Source organism: Polistes dominula, unplaced genomic scaffold (assembly GCF_049000335.1).
Source record: "Polistes dominula isolate Pdom_NZ unplaced genomic scaffold, Pdom_raw_medaka contig_26, whole genome shotgun sequence".
Classification (NCBI taxonomy): domain Eukaryota; kingdom Metazoa; phylum Arthropoda; class Insecta; order Hymenoptera; family Vespidae; genus Polistes; species Polistes dominula.
The window spans coordinates 3,811,112-3,827,555 of NW_028300939.1; the positions used below are offsets into that span (position 1 = coordinate 3,811,112).

The following is a 16,444-nucleotide window of genomic DNA, read 5'->3' on the forward strand; positions in this document are numbered from 1 at the left end:
GTCATTTTTATGTCTGTGCTTAATATTTCAGTGATCTTAAGTAGTTAGTTCAGTTGGTGGTTAGTTGCTGCAAACAATTTTAAGTCGTCCATGTACAATAAATGTGTGATTTTGTGTGAGTTTGTTCCTGTGATATTGTAGCAGTATTTCGGGTCATTTAATATGTTTGATAGTGGGTTTAGGGCTAAACAAAACCAAAAAGCGCTTAATGAGTCTCCTTAAAATATCCCTCGTCTTATTAATGTGGGACGAACGCCTCCATGCCAAACTTGTTAAGCATTCGTGGAAGGGAACTGGTCGGTGGGCCCTGGATAGCTCAATTGGTTAAAGAGCAGTCGCCCGGAAAGCGAAAAATCCGTGGTTCGAGTCCCGGCCTAGTTAGTCAGTCCAGCGGTCCAGTTTTTTTTCACGAATCTTACATTTAGGGGCTCAGCCGGGATGGAGGTCTGTTTCGTAGCATGTTCCACAGTCTTTTACAACGCCACGAGGAGAAATAATTTATAAATAATTTTAAAAGAGTAAAGAGTTTGGCCGATAGTGGCGACGCGAACGGTTTGCCGAGGAACTAGGCCAGACGGTCTTACGGAGCCTCGGCAATCTGTTCGGAACGAGTAAAGACGTAACAAGTAACGAAGATGCCACCAAAGGAGAGGGGTGGTGATAACAGAACATTCGGGGTCGAATGTTGTTGTTGTAGGGGGTGGAATGTGGGACGAACGCCTCCATGCCAAACTTGTCAGGCATTCGTGGAAGGTGACTGGTCGGTGGGCCCTGGATAGCTCAATTGGTTAAAGAGAGCAGTCGCCCGGAAAGCGAAAGATCAGTGGCTCGAGTCCCGGTCCAGAGTCAGTCCAGCGGTCCAGTTTTTTTTCACGAATCTTACATTAATGTGGGTTTTGTTTTTACTATTATTATTATTTTTATTAATATTATTATTATTATTATTATTATTATTATTAATATTATTATTAATTATAGCATTAAAAACTCGAAAGTTCATTGCCGCAAATACAAAATCCCCCCAATGTTCCCGTTCCTGAACGCGACCTCCTCTCCATTCGCAGTATTCGTAGCCTATTTCTTCAAGATCTGTAATATTGTCCTAACAGTTTGTTTATATATATCAGACTTTAATTAAAATATAATTTTTTAACATTGATAACTCTATAGAATAATGAATAAAGAAAAACAAAAAACAGGTCTTTATCACTAACAACTTATCAAATTGCACATAAAATATTTATTTCATTCACTTTTCCTTTAATCATTAAAATATTAATGTTAAAAATAAGTATATATTTATTTTTATGTATATGTAATGCGTGTTTCTACAAACAATTATAAACTTTCTTTTTATTGAATATACTGAATTGAAACAATCCGATTTAATTTTTTGTTTAAGTGAATGTTCGTAGTACCGATAAATATGCCATTGAAGTTTTTATAACCTACAAACGAATTTTTTACATATAGTCTAAGAGCCTGTAAACTCCAGACCTTCGTTATTTTATAAAAGTTGAAAGTTTTTCTGTGCATGTCCCCTATAGAGGTAAAAACGACCAGGTACTATAGAGTTTAGGTTGTTGTTACTTGGGCAGGTAACAGGTAGTAAAGGTGTATAAAATAGTACCCTAAATTCGTTAGAGTATAAAGCTTAATTTTTTTTATATTATCTTCAGGATAACATTAGGAATTAAACTATTCATTGCCAGACACTTAACATCGTGACAACCTTTTTCTAGACACCCTTAATGTTCATAAAATTATAATTCTACTTAAAATAATTACCTTTACCTGTCAGTAAAATAAAGTATCAGATACTACTGCTGGGTGACGACACATATTGTAAATGTCGGTAAAATGAAGTAACAGTAACTACTGCTTTTGTTTCATGAACATTAAGGATGTCTGGCAAGGGGTTGCCACGATGTTAAGAGTCAGGCAAGGAATAATTTGATTCCTAATATTATCCTAAAGATAATATAAAAAAATTGAGCTTTATACTTCAATGAATTTAAGGTACTATATAATAAAACTTTTCTACATGTTATCTGCCCAAGTAACCACAACCCAAACTCTACAGTCGCTGGTCTTTTTTACCTGTATAGAGGACATGCACACAAAAAGTTTCAGCTTTTATAAAATAAGGAGGGTCTGGCCTTCGTAGGCTCTTGCTTTAGTATAGGAATACTTTTAATTTTCTTACAACATAATTTGTAAACAACTTACATCTGTAAAGGTATTCAGTGATAAGGTACAAAATTTTCCTGACGTCAATCGCACAAATTTTGTTGAACACATCATACAAATGTGCACCAATTTTTTGTCCGGTTCTGTGCTGTCGTACCAATTGCAATGATAAAAAGCATCACTCAGAATAGAGCTCTAAAAAATGTTTAATGTTTCAATAGAACAACAATTATTTATAATGAAACTTAAGAAAAACCAAATACTTCTTTTATGAGACATTCCCCCATGTAACAGTAGGCCAAGAGTGTACTGCACACGCAGCCGAGGATTAAAAAAATCGGAAGCAGCATTTTCCCTTCTCCTCCATCTGTACTCTGAAAAAAATAAAATACATAGTTATTCCTATGATTTTTCATTAATTATGATTAAATTTGATTTATTAACTTATTGTAAATATTTAAAATATTGTTTAATATACAATTTTTTCCATATCTTAACAATAATATTTGTTCATATTATTTAGCTATTGGGGAAGAATTTGTATTACGCCATGTAGCGCTTAAATAGCCGTAGCGTTGACAGTCAAGCGACGGAGAGTAGAGCGAATGGAGATCTTGTGCTCGAATTTTGTGCACGTACTGGAGATTTACTTCCGTTTGGGACAGCTAGTTGGTGAAATCGGTCATGCGTAAATATCGCTATACTGCTTGTGGCTTTGTTTTAAGGTTTTGCGATCTGCGTGCTTTCAAATCGACTGATTAGCCCTTTTCAAGACGGTCTTCTTGAGTAAATTATAAGCTATTAGTTGTACATTGCGCTGAGTTGTTTGAGTAACTTGAGTGTATCATAAGGCAAGGTCTTTGAATTTTGAATTTCGGCCACGTGCAAGCTTCCTCGACATGCTAGATTTCCACTTAGGCGACCACCTAAGCTGCAGGATCACAAGATCCGCTGAGATTAAGATATTGCTCCACGAGACGTTGAAGCGACCTGTGGTAAAGAGTAAAGTGCGCCTTAACTTTAACGTGTGGCTAGGACTACACATCAAATCATTCACGTTTGTCTTGGCTTAATAAGTAAATGTAAAAGAGTCCTCGAACGTAATGTTACGCGAAAATATTTATACGAGGGTAAATTCGCGATAGTTTCCGAATAACTTAAGAGTTCAGCCTGTTGAATTCTTGTAATTGTATTTAAAACAAGGATTTCAAAGTTTTCGAAAGAATAATTTTATTTGACAAAGATTCTTGTTCGGATACAGATAACTTACAAGCAGCAGGTGGCTGGTTGGCAAGCTGCTTTAGTTGGGTCTATGATCGGACGCAATGCGCCGGCTACGGACCCAGGGGATGGAAATGGAAATAAGAAGACAAAAAAGAACAAGAAAGCACTCAAGCCTAAGGAGGAGGCGACAGTAGCGCTCACCTGTGGTTAAGGGCTGTCGTACAGGAATGCGCTCCTCCGAGCGAGGGAGAGGGTAAACCTTTCGGAGATCGGACTTAACGGTCTGACCTGCTGACAAGGAGTTACAGACTCCTTCATTTGGAGGACTAGAGGAGAGGGTGCGCAGAAAAAAGCGTACTTTATAACTAGGGCTCTGCAGCAGGCGATCCCGGAGATCAGATGCGGAGGACAGATCAGCTGTCCTCAAAGGCTGGAGGAGTTCAGGCTAGTGGGCCCTAATGCTGCAGCGACGAGCACGGGTATTAGGAATGCCCTGATGAAGTTGAAGTCCGGGTTTGACCCCAACAGCATCAGGATCGGCACGATTATGATGGGCAGGTTGGGGGGAGGGTCTGAGTAAGGTCAAGATCACCGCCCTATCTGTTATTGCACGTGCAGCGTTGAAAAGAAGAAGGATTGTTGTTGGGAGGACGGCCGCAAGGGTCTGTTTATCCGGTAGCAAAGAAACCCATGAGGTGTCATCGCTGCAAGATAAGAGGTCGCGAGGAAGATATCCGGGGAAAAGGCAACTAGGCCAAATGTGGTTCCGGGCGTGGTCGTGCGGGTCGCTGTGTCACATTGCAGCCAGGGATTGGCCGACTGCTTCTCGGCCTGCTCTAAGGCCGAGCTAAGCTCGGCTAAGCTCTTCGAGATGGTCATAGCGAACAAGATTACCGGGTTTTTGGAGAGGGTAAACGCGTTGTCATTTGTGCAGTTTGGCTTCAGCGTCGGGATATCTAAGATCGATACCATCCTAAAGGTTAGGACGGTCGTGGACGCATGCGTTGGGGATTGCCTCGTGGTAGTGATGGTCTCTTTGGATATCGTGAACGCGTTCCTCGGTTCCGTGGGGCGCTATCATCGGGACGATGGAGCGGGGCAAGTTCCCGCGATAATTGGTAGACTTCATCCGCATCTACCTCAGTTTCAAAAAAGGATATATTTACTTAGGTTTGGACGGGGTATCTTTCCATCAACAAACATTCTAAAATTTTTTAGAAGTGAAAACTTTTTAGAATAGGAGTGATCTGAAAAGTAAATAAACGCGGTCGGTAGGAAACGGAGCTATGTAACGAAACTATGAAACGGCTGCTATACTAAATAATGAGAGAAAAAAAAGACAAACATATAGGGTTTAGCCTGCGAGAGAATGAGACGGAATATAGCTATACAGTTTTTCCTATTCTCGGTCTCCTCTGTATGCTACGCTTCGTAGTTATCGCTCCTGGTTGTATATGTGTGTGTTTGCGTTCGACTGCATACTACAAAGCGTGGACACGTATTCTTTCGATACTCGAAATGCTTTTAGGTAGGAGCGATAGAAGGGTAGAAGAATAAACAGAGATAAGTACGTAGGTATGCGAAAAAAGTATAAGGTCCAAACGAACAGACGGTCAAAATCAAGAAAGAAGGTACGTGGTCTGGTTTTTTTACCAAAGGTATGTCATTTCTTTTCTATTTAAAAATGTTTCTATTTTATTGAAAAATTATTATTAAATTATTTATTTCGCAAATATTATAATTATATTATATAAGTACATAGAATATATAATAATTGTATTGTCTGCAATATTTTAAAAAAATGAATGATTACAAGATACATCAGAGAAAAGGAATTAGATAACACTGTGGAATTAATGAAGAGCAGCTGATAAATTCCATTCAAAGGCAAGTAAATTTCTGTCACATTTTTATTTTGCTTCTTCATAAAATATATTTGATTCATAAAAACAAAATATGTCTATTAAATTGGATTTTTATATGTTTTTATAAAAAATATCCAAAGACATGTACTTACCTATGAATACAAAACAATTTTATTATTATATAAAATATTTACGCTATAAAGAAATTATTATTAATTTTTCAATAAAATAAAAATATTTTTTATTGAACCTTGCCAAGGACTCTATCATTAAAATAAGACCTATTTCGTAATAATCGATTTAAAAAAGTTTGTGGACTGCTCCAAGGCATAACTACTGTTTTTTACTCTTTTTTACCAGTATGGTAAACAATCTTAAAAGTATACCTAAATATATTACGTCCTATTTTAAACATCCAGAGGATATAACTGTCAATGTAGTAATCCGAGCATTGTATACATTGCCCGGGCAATCTATATATAGAATGCCCAGAAGGTATAGGTAAATACAGAATAGACGTTGGCTTTTATTCCTCATAAGATCACTTTGCGCTTCCGCCTTTATGATCTAAACATAACTAAGTGAGGCACATTATTCTAGATTAATCTAAAGAACCCTTTAAACATTCTAGAGATTGACAGTGTAATGCACGAAAAACATGCTTTAAATATTATATGTATTACCCAATCTTAGTCGACATTCTATAATATATTTCGGGCAATCTATACAATATCCGGAATAAGTACATTGATCATAACATACATAAATGAGCCGTTTATTTTCAGAGTAGCCTTACTCCATTTTCAAAAAAAAATCGAGTTAGCTACAGTAATAGTTACATTTTCACATGATCTTTTCATTGTAAAGCTTCATTTTTGAACGAATTTGTTACTAATATATTTAAAATCATGATTTTGTAACAAGAAAATATGCCTATTAATGGAATGATGAAAATGTTTTTTTTTTAAAGTTGCCTAACTCCATTATTCAATTATTTTTTTCCGATTTCACAAATGCCCTCTCTGCTGATCTTATGTGCGAGCGCAGTAATTTCAGATAATAAAACTGATAGGAAACATCAAACTGGTGCTAATGCCGCTAAAATTCACATATCGCATAAAAAAAAATTGCACGAAGAAAATAGCACAAAAATAGGATCACATAAAAAAGGGCCGCACGAAAACAGGTTTTACTAAACTTTATTGTAAATAAAATGAGACAAAAAGATTTTGTATGAATAAAATTATTAGAAGACGCAATTTTGAAAAGGGTAAAAAATTCTTATGAAGAATCAACAAACTAGTTAAAAGTATGTTTGATGTGTTTTGTCAAAAATGAACCGTATTAAATTTTCTATAAGACATCAATGAATGAGAATCAAAATTTAAAAGTCCTAAATTTATTACCACGTCGAGGTAGACCAAGAAAGTCCGAAAATATTGTATTGACACCACTATATAAAAATATCAGACAAATTACAACAGCAAAATTCAAGGACACAATTAACATATTTCGATATATACCACCGGAACATCATAATTTTTTTAAATCTCTTTCACACACACAAGATGTAGAAGAGTAATAAATTGCTGTGTAGGTTATGTTTGTAATTTTGCACGTTATGTAGTAAAAAAATTTTGTGAATCGCAAAAATTATGTTTCTGAAACTTTTTAAAGATATGTAAAATAAATTGAGTATTGTTTTTTTTTTTTTCAATTTGAAGTATCTTAAATTATGTTGAATGGAGTTAAGTCCCTTCGAAATTTTATAACAAATGTGATTTTTGATTTTGACAATAACCTAACTCCTTCATTTGTGGTTAGAAATCACATATTATTCACTTAATAATTGACAATATTTTATTAGGAACTATAAATTACCAACCTTTAGATACACTTAAGCAGTAATTGCATTGAAACGCAGACCCTTCAATATCTCGATTTGAACGTAAATGGAATTAAGCAACTTTCAAAATAAAGGGCTTAAATATTTCATTCTATATTTTTTTTTTTTTTTATAATATTTGGTTGGCAACTAAGTCATTGCGAATTTTATCGACAGAAGGAGTTTAAACTTTCTTTGGTTTCGTTAATTTGTTCACAATAGCTAACCTATATTTTTTCTTATTGTTTTGACGTTTACGTTCAATTCAGAAAAAAAAATATATCGATTAGCTCTTTAGTTTTGTTTTAATCCCAATCTTAAAATGAAATAACAAGACGTGCACTTCAGACATATTTTGTTGTATTATTTCCGAAAAGGCAAGAACGCAACACAAGCACACAAAAAGTTATCTGCAATATATGGCAATAAAGTCTTGAAGGAAACGCAGTGTCAGAAGTAGTATTCCAGATTTCGTTTTATGGATTTCTTATTGAAAAACGCTCAATGATCTAGCCGTCCAGTTGAAGTCGATGAGATCCGTATCAAGGCCCTTATCGATTCAGATCCTTATATCACAAAACGTGATATTGTACAGAAACTAAATGTATCGCAGACATCCATTGAAAAAAGTTTAAAAAAGCTTGGTTATGTTAAGAAACTCGATCTAAGGATCCCTCACCAGCTGAAGGAAATTCATTTGGCGTCTGCGATTCGCTTCTGAAACGCAACAAAATTGATCCTATTTTGAAAAGACAAATTACTGGCGACAAAAATGGGATAGTTTATAAAAACGTCAATCGGAAGAGATCGTAAAGTAATGCCAGATAAACCAGCCCAAACGACATCAAAAGAAGAGATTCACAAAAAAAAAGATTATGCTGTCAGTCTAGTGGGATTATAAAGGAATTCTGCACTTTGAACATTTACCAAAAAACCAGACGATCAATTCGAGCCTTTACGTTCAACAACTCGCCAAACTAGGCGATGCAATTCAAGCAAAGCGGCCAGAATTGACAAATCGTAAGGGTATTATTTTCCACCATGAAAATGCAAAGTCTCATACATCTTTGGTCAATCGTCAAAAATTATTGGATATGGGTTGAGATGTGTTGTCACATCGAACATATAGCCCTGACCTTGCGCCTTTAAACTACCATTTATTTCGTTCTATGCAGTACTCCTTAAATGGTCAAATTTTTAAAAATGCTAACGATGTTAAATTACACCTAACTAAGTTTTTTGATAGCAAAGATAAGAAATTTAATGAACGTGATATTATGACACTGCCTGACTGATGACAAGAGGTCATCAACAAAAATGGACATTACCTAATTGAATAAACTTATATTTTTAGGCAAAAATTTTGATTTCTAATTCTTATTTAAAATCTGCAATCACTTAGTTGCCAACCAAATATATACTTTCTTTTTCTTTATTATCAATATTACTCTTTAATTATCCAGAAACTTACTGCAATAGTGTCATATCCCAAAAGACAGAGTTGTAAAGTATTTCCTACTAATTGTTGAAAAATCACTAAATTAAATTCGTCTTCTAGAGATTCTGATAATCTGAAACAAACACACAGGATCGCGTGAGTAGTAAATATTAAATGAAAAATTACATAAGAGAGAAAAAAGGTTTTTTATTTTTCACCTAATTAATCGAACATGTCTAACAATTAGATTTTTCATACGACGTTGTCGATCTTTCGGATCATCCAATACATGTCTAACCTTGCAAGAGAGAGCAGAAAACAATCCACTGACATGAAGTACTAAACTAACAAAAAGACAGTCGGTACCAACATAAATAATGATGATGGTGGGTACATATAAAAATTGATAACAACAAAGACAGACGTATGTTATCACATCGGTAGGCTCGATTAGAAGCCAAACTTTGTACGGTAATCTGTATCCATAAGATGAGTTTGAGATAACTGGAACATCAATAAATAAATATTTTTAGTATAATTATTATTGAAACGAAAAATTGAAGAAATTAATAGGAATTGGTATTTATAGCAATAAAATGTTAAGTTTATTTAATAAAATTGTTATTATTCTTTTATAATTGAAAAAAAATATTTTTAAAATGATAAAAGAAAAATATTGATTTTAATATTATTTTAATTTTTGTCAAATAATAATAAAAAATACAAAATATAATTAAAAAATGATATAATAAAAAAGCCTTCATGTGTTAAAAATTTGTATTGACATATAACTGCAAATTGATTTATTATATTTTACTTTTTTATTTCTTTGATCTAAATAAAAGTTACACCTTAATTTAATGACAGTATTGCAAACTGATCTGTTATTACTTTGTTTTATCTGTAAAATATAAATCCAGTAACATTTTAAATCGTATACAGGTAACCTTCAAACAATACGGTATCTCGGGACACGGTTACGCTATAGCATGATTCAAAAATTGAAGAAAATCTTGCTATAACACGCATATTATAACACAGTTTCGCCATTCATAATTGCAGAAACCCTTCTACAACACAGCATTCTATAAAACGGTTTTATTTAAGGGGACACGTCACCTTCGAGTGCAAAAAAAAGCGGTTTTTTTGTGAAATTTTTTTGCAGTTAGTTTTATTAATATCAATACAAATTTTTGGCATATGTAAGTTATATTTCTGAACTATATTCAAAATTTTTTGTGTGTAAAAATATTGTAAATTGTGTCGTCTGTGGCCACTTTTCTAAGAGTCCAAAAAAAAGGTGATTTTCGGTTGCCCTCACTGGCTAAAATTGGTTAATCAGAAACATAAAAACCGAGTGTTATCCTTTAGTAAAGATGTTGGCGCAGGGAATGAACAAAAGAAAATTTTGATTTTTTAATTTTGCTCAAAATAGTCGACTTTTTACGAAAAAATTGACATTTTTACAGAAAAATCGCCGAGTTTTTGAGAAAAGAAAAAAAAATTGGCATTTTTTCGAAAAATCCCTTTCGTTCATTCCCTAGATACGTGTATCTAGTATTACTGTACAAAATTTGGTAAGGATCGGATAAATGGTCTGGATGCAGCGAGGGCAACCGTTTTCAAAACGCGAATAGGAGAAATTAACGTTTAAAGTTTTGGTAACTTACTTGCAGCGCCACGGTGCGCTACGTTTAAACTACTACAGTTTCGTAAATAATGCGCAGATCTTTACCAAAATTTAAAGAAATATTTTTGAAATAATATTCTTTCAGAAAATCGAAAAAAAATCGATTTTTTTGTTGACGTGTCCCCTTAAAAAAAATCTTTTTACAACATTTTGTGCCCCGGTGAGGCTTACCGTCCTAAAAATACAGTGTTGCGAAAAGTACTTTTTTTCATCTTCATGGCCAGAAAACAAAAGTGTCTCACGCTGTTATGAACTGAAAACATCAACGTTAAATACGTGTTGGAAGAAGAAATGCGTCTCCTCAGTTAAAATAGAAAATGTGCGGGAATCGTCACAAAATGAAATTGTTGGCATATTAGAACTTGATAAATCAATTGGAGGCGAAGGTTTTGTGAATATGGCTATTAAGAACGTTAAAGGGTTATTAGTGGAAGAAGAAGTTGACGAAGCGGATTTGATGGAAATGGCATCCTGTTCAGGATTGACATATATTATTAAGAAACCCTCCTTTTGGGCTATGTAACAAGTGTGAGTGTTTCTGTAGTGGTATTGTCACTACAGCGCGTTTGTTAGTTAAGTGTGTCTGTGTTGCGTCATCCGCGGTATTGTCGCGGACTACTTGGTGCGGGTAATGTGTGTATTAATGCGCTAGTCTTGGGCTAGCGAGCTCATCGCGCTATGTGCGTCGCGCCGTCAGTCACCTCTTGTATTGCCGAACTACTAGACGTATTACCTGACGTCATTAACTCAGCCCTAAATACTATACACATCCGAAACTGTAAATTAAATCAATCCTAAAGGACATTAGATTGATAAAGATTGTGCAGTTATTAATTTAACATTTAAAATATGACAAAGAGCCCTAAGCTTAGCAAAAAATTTCAAGTTAGTTATTTTTAATGCAGATCCTTCAGCAGAAAGAAGCCTAAAATTCAATAGAGAGCATCAAAAATGTTTAGCTCCATATCGAGAAATTTAGAAACAAACCTGGTAAGAAACAACAAGCAAAGTAAAATTGCAGATTTATTAAAGAGGAAAGAAGATGCAAAAATTTTAAGTGAAGAAAAATGTTCTGAAAGTAGAGACGATAACCCCCTTTTCGCATTGGCTCTGAGCCTCAAACAACACGGTTTCACATGACACGGCATTTTCTAGAAACCATCTACCGTGTTGTTGGAGGGTTACCTTTAACTAAAACTTTGATCAATTTTGAAAAGTAGAAGTTATGCTAAATTATTACAATTCAAATAGGAAAATTTTTTTAATTAAATGCTTTTTTATTTAATAAGTAACAATATATTAATGAACTTCTATTAATATTCAGTTATTTAATTTCCTAAATTCTCTTTGTTTTAGAAGAAAAATTCTACATTCTTGAAAATATTGCAAAACTGGTGTATCCATGAATTTTAATTATAAATATTTATAAATAATCAAATACTGTAAAATTAAACATATTTTTGTTTTTTAAAACGTTACAAACAATAATAGCAAAGAACAAGTAAGTTTTCTATGATTTTACATATTAGAATAGTTGGCAAGAATATAGAATAATTATTTCTGTCTTATAAATACGGTACTGGTTTAATTATACAATTCTAATATGTATGTAGGTATAGAAACATGGAATAGTGAATATAAAAAGAGAAAGCGGGTAAAGAATTCTGCCGAAGATGAAAACCTCTTCGATGGAAAGGAAAAAATCGACATACATTCGTCAGCCGCCTGAGCAATCAGTTTAGCCAAAAATCTATACGAACTTACTTCCACGGTTGACTTTTATATTGTATTACTTATTAATTACTTTATTATTAAGTTGTCATGTCTTTTAAATTGTCAAGCAATCTATAGTATGATGTCCCGTCACGATTCTCTTACCTAAATTTTTCGCAATAATACAAATCGTGTTACGGGAAACATTACTCCAGTAGTTCGCATAAATGACAATAGAAATCATTTTTTAGTAGTAAATATAAAAGTAAATAAAATCATTTACTAAAGTATTACATAGTAAAAATTAATCATTTACGCGCAATACTTGATTTTTATCCCAAATATTACAGCGAACTATTAGCAGGAATATCACTCACAAGACATATATGATAACTATAAATTACTCCTCATACAGATATTATTTTTCAAACACCAAATGAACTTCATCCTTTACCTTTGCCTTTTTGTATAAGGACCAGAAAGATAAAAGAACACAGGAAATAGAAAATAAATGAAGAAAACTAATATATTTTAATAGCATCATAAGCTTCACAAAGCATAGGCAAAGGAACGTATCAAACTGAAATAAAATCCTTACTAAAGATTCCTATCATGCATATAGCAGTGGGAACTTCCGCTTTTTTCCAGCCATATGTGGAACTTAGCGATAAGACAGAAACTATAATACAGATAGAACTCTAAAAAACAGGATTCTTTCTCAAATCTCAGTGAATAACCTTAAGGCCGATGCCGCTGAACAAATAGAATAAGTTTTAACAATAGGGTCCGGATCACCAATCCCATCCCTAACCCCTACAAGCGAATGCCGCCAAGGTCCGCCAAAAAACAGAAAGTCACATATGCCCGAGGAAAATCGACAATTTTCTAGAAATTATAATCTTGAGAAACGAATGAGTCTCACAGAAAATATATGTACGAACAAATGTTGAATGACTTAATGTAACAAGTAAGGGAATTCTATAATCGAAAATGTAGTAGCGTATTGAACTGATAGTTATATTTGACATATTAATTATGTCATTCTTTATTTGACTAATTAACATAAATCCAAAAAGCAATCTTTTCGATATAAATAAACTCTTAATATTTGTTATCATTTAATATCGTAAGCGAGTTTCTTGAAAACATACTGAATTTACATAGAGAGATTCACTTATTAGAAATACACCAGTTTAAGGAATATTTAAAAGTGTGTGTCAATCTATGATTCAAAATTGCATTTAATGGAAGAAAAACAGATTAAATATCTATAATATGATTCTTAAATATTATGCTTTCCTATTTTCATAGTAAGCTTATCTTGAAAATCTTGAATTAATGTATTGATAAGTAAATTGTGTACGTTCAATATGTTGCTAAAAGACATGCTTACAATATTGAACTCTAACAGATACTGAGTTTATTTACAAAAAATTATAATAATTAAACATTTTTTACTTTTTTTGGAGAGTATTATATACTTTTAAAATATGACCCTGTTTATAAGCTTTAATCAATTAGTACGATTCCATTATTAATTAAAAACTGTGCAATTCTGATCGTCATTTACTTTCACACTTTTTATAAAAATATACTCCTATTAATATCTTTTTAATGAATTAACACGTTTATAAAATAATTGTTTTATATTAATAAAGAAAGGAATCATATATTATATGATAATTAATCAGTAAAAATATTAATTTGTTAATCATTAAGATATTTTTAATTATTAAAAAAAAAAAAGATTAGATCTTTTTGAAAACAAACACAATATGTTGCTTGATTAAAATTACACATGAATAAAATTGAAATGTAAAAGAAGCATAATTATTGATATATTGATTAACATAGATATAAAACTCATTACCCATTTCTACATTCATCACCAAAGACATGAAGTAGTACGTCGAAGAGGAAAGAAAACATACGATCAAGGTTATTTTTACAAATTTCTGACTAAATTTGTTATAAGTTAAAAAAGCAATTTGCTCTTCTCTGCTCTTGTAATTATCAATGATGAAATCTGTTCTGATGTCTTGTAAAAGTTTCGTTAATGATTTTTTCTTAATCCTACAAATACACATCTTCAAAAGAGCCATCAGGTTGAATGCATTTTCCAATAAAGCCGCAACGATATGTGATAGATTTGATATATTCATCGCAATATCAATGTTCGCTAATAAACAATGAATAGTCAGATACGTTGAGAAGAATATAAACTTTGAATCGTGAACTTCCTCCGGCCAAATTCCAGCACATCTCATTGTACGTTTCGTCATATCTATCACTCTCACAGTTTCACTGAAGTCAAGATCCTAAAAAATGAAATCCCTCACGGATTTTAAAAATCTTTTATTCGAAATTATATCAGTTTTTGATATGTAAAATAATAAATAACATATTTGATCGATTTATTTTTAAATACTATAAATTACTTTTTTACTTGATTATTATTATTACTTTTATTAATATTGTAAAAATGATTCTAAATCACTGGATTATACTGAAACAACTTTCGAACTTTTCGTACTTGCATGGTTTCGTCAACAACAGCTTGAGCTTTCCTCGAAAGCTCGTAACAAACTAAAGAAAAAGATCGTTTCCAACTCTTCAGGTAAACTCGGTTTTTTTTTTAACGTAGAAAAAAGAAAAGGAAAAGGAATATAAAAACTTTTTCTGTTCTTTCTTTGATCGAATAACTTTCTTTCTAAATAGCTGCTAATATGAATGTCCGAAATGAAAGAACTTATATAAAATTGTATTATTTTTATTTATGAACAAAAAATTATGCTTGTTTCTAATGAGAAACAAAATAAATAATTCGTAAAATTTCTTCAGAAAGTAGACAGTTGCCAACTTCTTCAACCTTCTCCTAAGATATTATCATATTATTATGAAAAAACTTTTCGATATCCCTATGAAAATTAAAGAAACTTCCAAACAATAATAATTAATGAGCATTCTATATCCTAAAGACCAAAGGTTTTTTTACGTTTAATTAATCGATAAGAATCTGAAAAATTTATGATTTCTCAAACGAGAAACTCGCTATGCTATTTTTTTCTATTAGCTCTACACTATAATTATCATCTTTCTAGGTAAAAGCTATGCATTCATTATTTCAAATATTTCTTTTTTTTTTTTTTTTTGATTTCTCGTGGGCTTCGTATATCGATTATATAATTGCGAAAACATTCATTATTATTATTATATGGTGTTAGGAACTCGAAAGTTCATTGCAGCAAATACTTAATCCCGCCAGTGTTCCGTCCATGAGCGCGAGCTCTCCATTCGTGGTCTTCGTAGCCTATTTCTTTAAGATTTCTCCAAATATTATCCTTCCATCTACGTCTTGGACTATTGAGTGATCTTTTCCTGTTCGGTATACTGATCAGTATTTTATGTGCTGTTCGCTCCTCCTCCATGCGCACCACGTGAATTGCTCATCTAAATCAGCGTAATTTTAGGACGTTAATGATGTCCGTTTTGTTGTACAGTCGGTGTATTTTCGAAAACCCCAAATTTTTTTTCGTCTCGTAATGTAAGTGACGACCCGTTTCGCTACCAAGCGAAGGACTAAAGGTGAGATGATTGTCTGGTATATCATGATTTTTAAGCGACTAGACAGCAACCGCGAGCTGAATGATTAATTGACCGAATAAATACATGCACTGCCTGGTTTGATTCTTTTTTTAAGTTCTTCGTATATCTCGTTAGTCAAGCTTATGATTGATTCTTAATACTTGAAGTTACTAACCCGTTCAAAAATATTATCCCGGACGACCAAAGTTTCAATAGTACGCACATTCTGAATTCTATCGGTGACCATATAATTAGTTTTTTTCACGCCCAATTGTAGCCCCAGATTTTTTGTATTATCTATTATTATTTTCGCGGTAATAATAACCGAATCTTTATTGTTCCCTAACAAAGCAATATCGTCCACATATGTCAACACTTGCGTTGTCCTGTTCAACTGCAGATAACCTTTACTTTTCTGCAGTTATTTGACAGAAAATTTCAGTACTAAATTGAACAGAGGAGGTGATAGTGCGTCCCCTTGTTTAAACCCGCTATGCATACTAAAAGCTTCCGACATTGATTACTTGTTCTCATTTTAGCCATAGTTTTCTTTAAAAAAAGTTGAACCAGGTTGACCAATTTTCTTAGTATCCCCTGTCGTTCTCAGATTTTAAACATTTTTTCTCATTTTACCGAATCGTACGCTTTTTGGAAATCTACATAAAGTTGGTGTACCAGCTGATTAAATTCCCATCTTTTTTCAAGATCTGCCGAATAGTAAATATCTGACCTGTAGTCGATCTATATTTCCTAATACCGCATTGGTGATTTCGTATTATCTCGTCTTCATACGGTACTGTCCTCGCTAGTAGATTCGATAAGATCTTATAGCACGTTAGTAAAAGTGTGATACG

General features: G+C 33.0%; 1 protein-coding gene across 1 annotated transcript; it reads right to left on the reverse strand.

Moving 5' to 3' along the window:
- Nucleotides 1-1,351: 1,351 nt before the first annotated feature.
- LOC149032914 (putative odorant receptor 92a) lies at nt 1,352-16,133 on the reverse strand. The gene is made up of 8 exons (XM_089171468.1): nt 16,092-16,133; nt 15,766-16,005; nt 13,876-14,323; nt 8,821-9,106; nt 8,636-8,735; nt 2,454-2,564; nt 2,230-2,385; nt 1,352-1,448 (listed from the first exon to the last, which is right to left on the reverse strand). The coding sequence occupies exons 1-8, from the start codon at nt 16,131-16,133 to the stop codon at nt 1,398-1,400; spliced, it is 1,434 nt and encodes a 477-aa protein (XP_089027594.1). The 3' UTR covers nt 1,352-1,397.
- Between the last annotated feature and the right edge of the window lie 311 nt (nt 16,134-16,444).

Bases quoted from the DNA above. Each gene is read 5' to 3' on its own strand.
- LOC149032914 (XM_089171468.1), bottom strand. From the start codon at position 16,133: ATGGCTAAAATGAGAACAAGTAATCAATGTCGGAAGCTTTTA. The intron at 16,006-16,091 runs GTATGCATAGCG...AAATAACTGCAG, and splicing joins ATCAATGTCGGAAGCTTTTA to AAAAGTAAAGGTTATCTGCA. The intron at 9,107-13,875 runs GTAATGAGTTTT...TTGATGTTCCAG, and splicing joins GGTGATGAATGTAGAAATGG to TTATCTCAAACTCATCTTAT.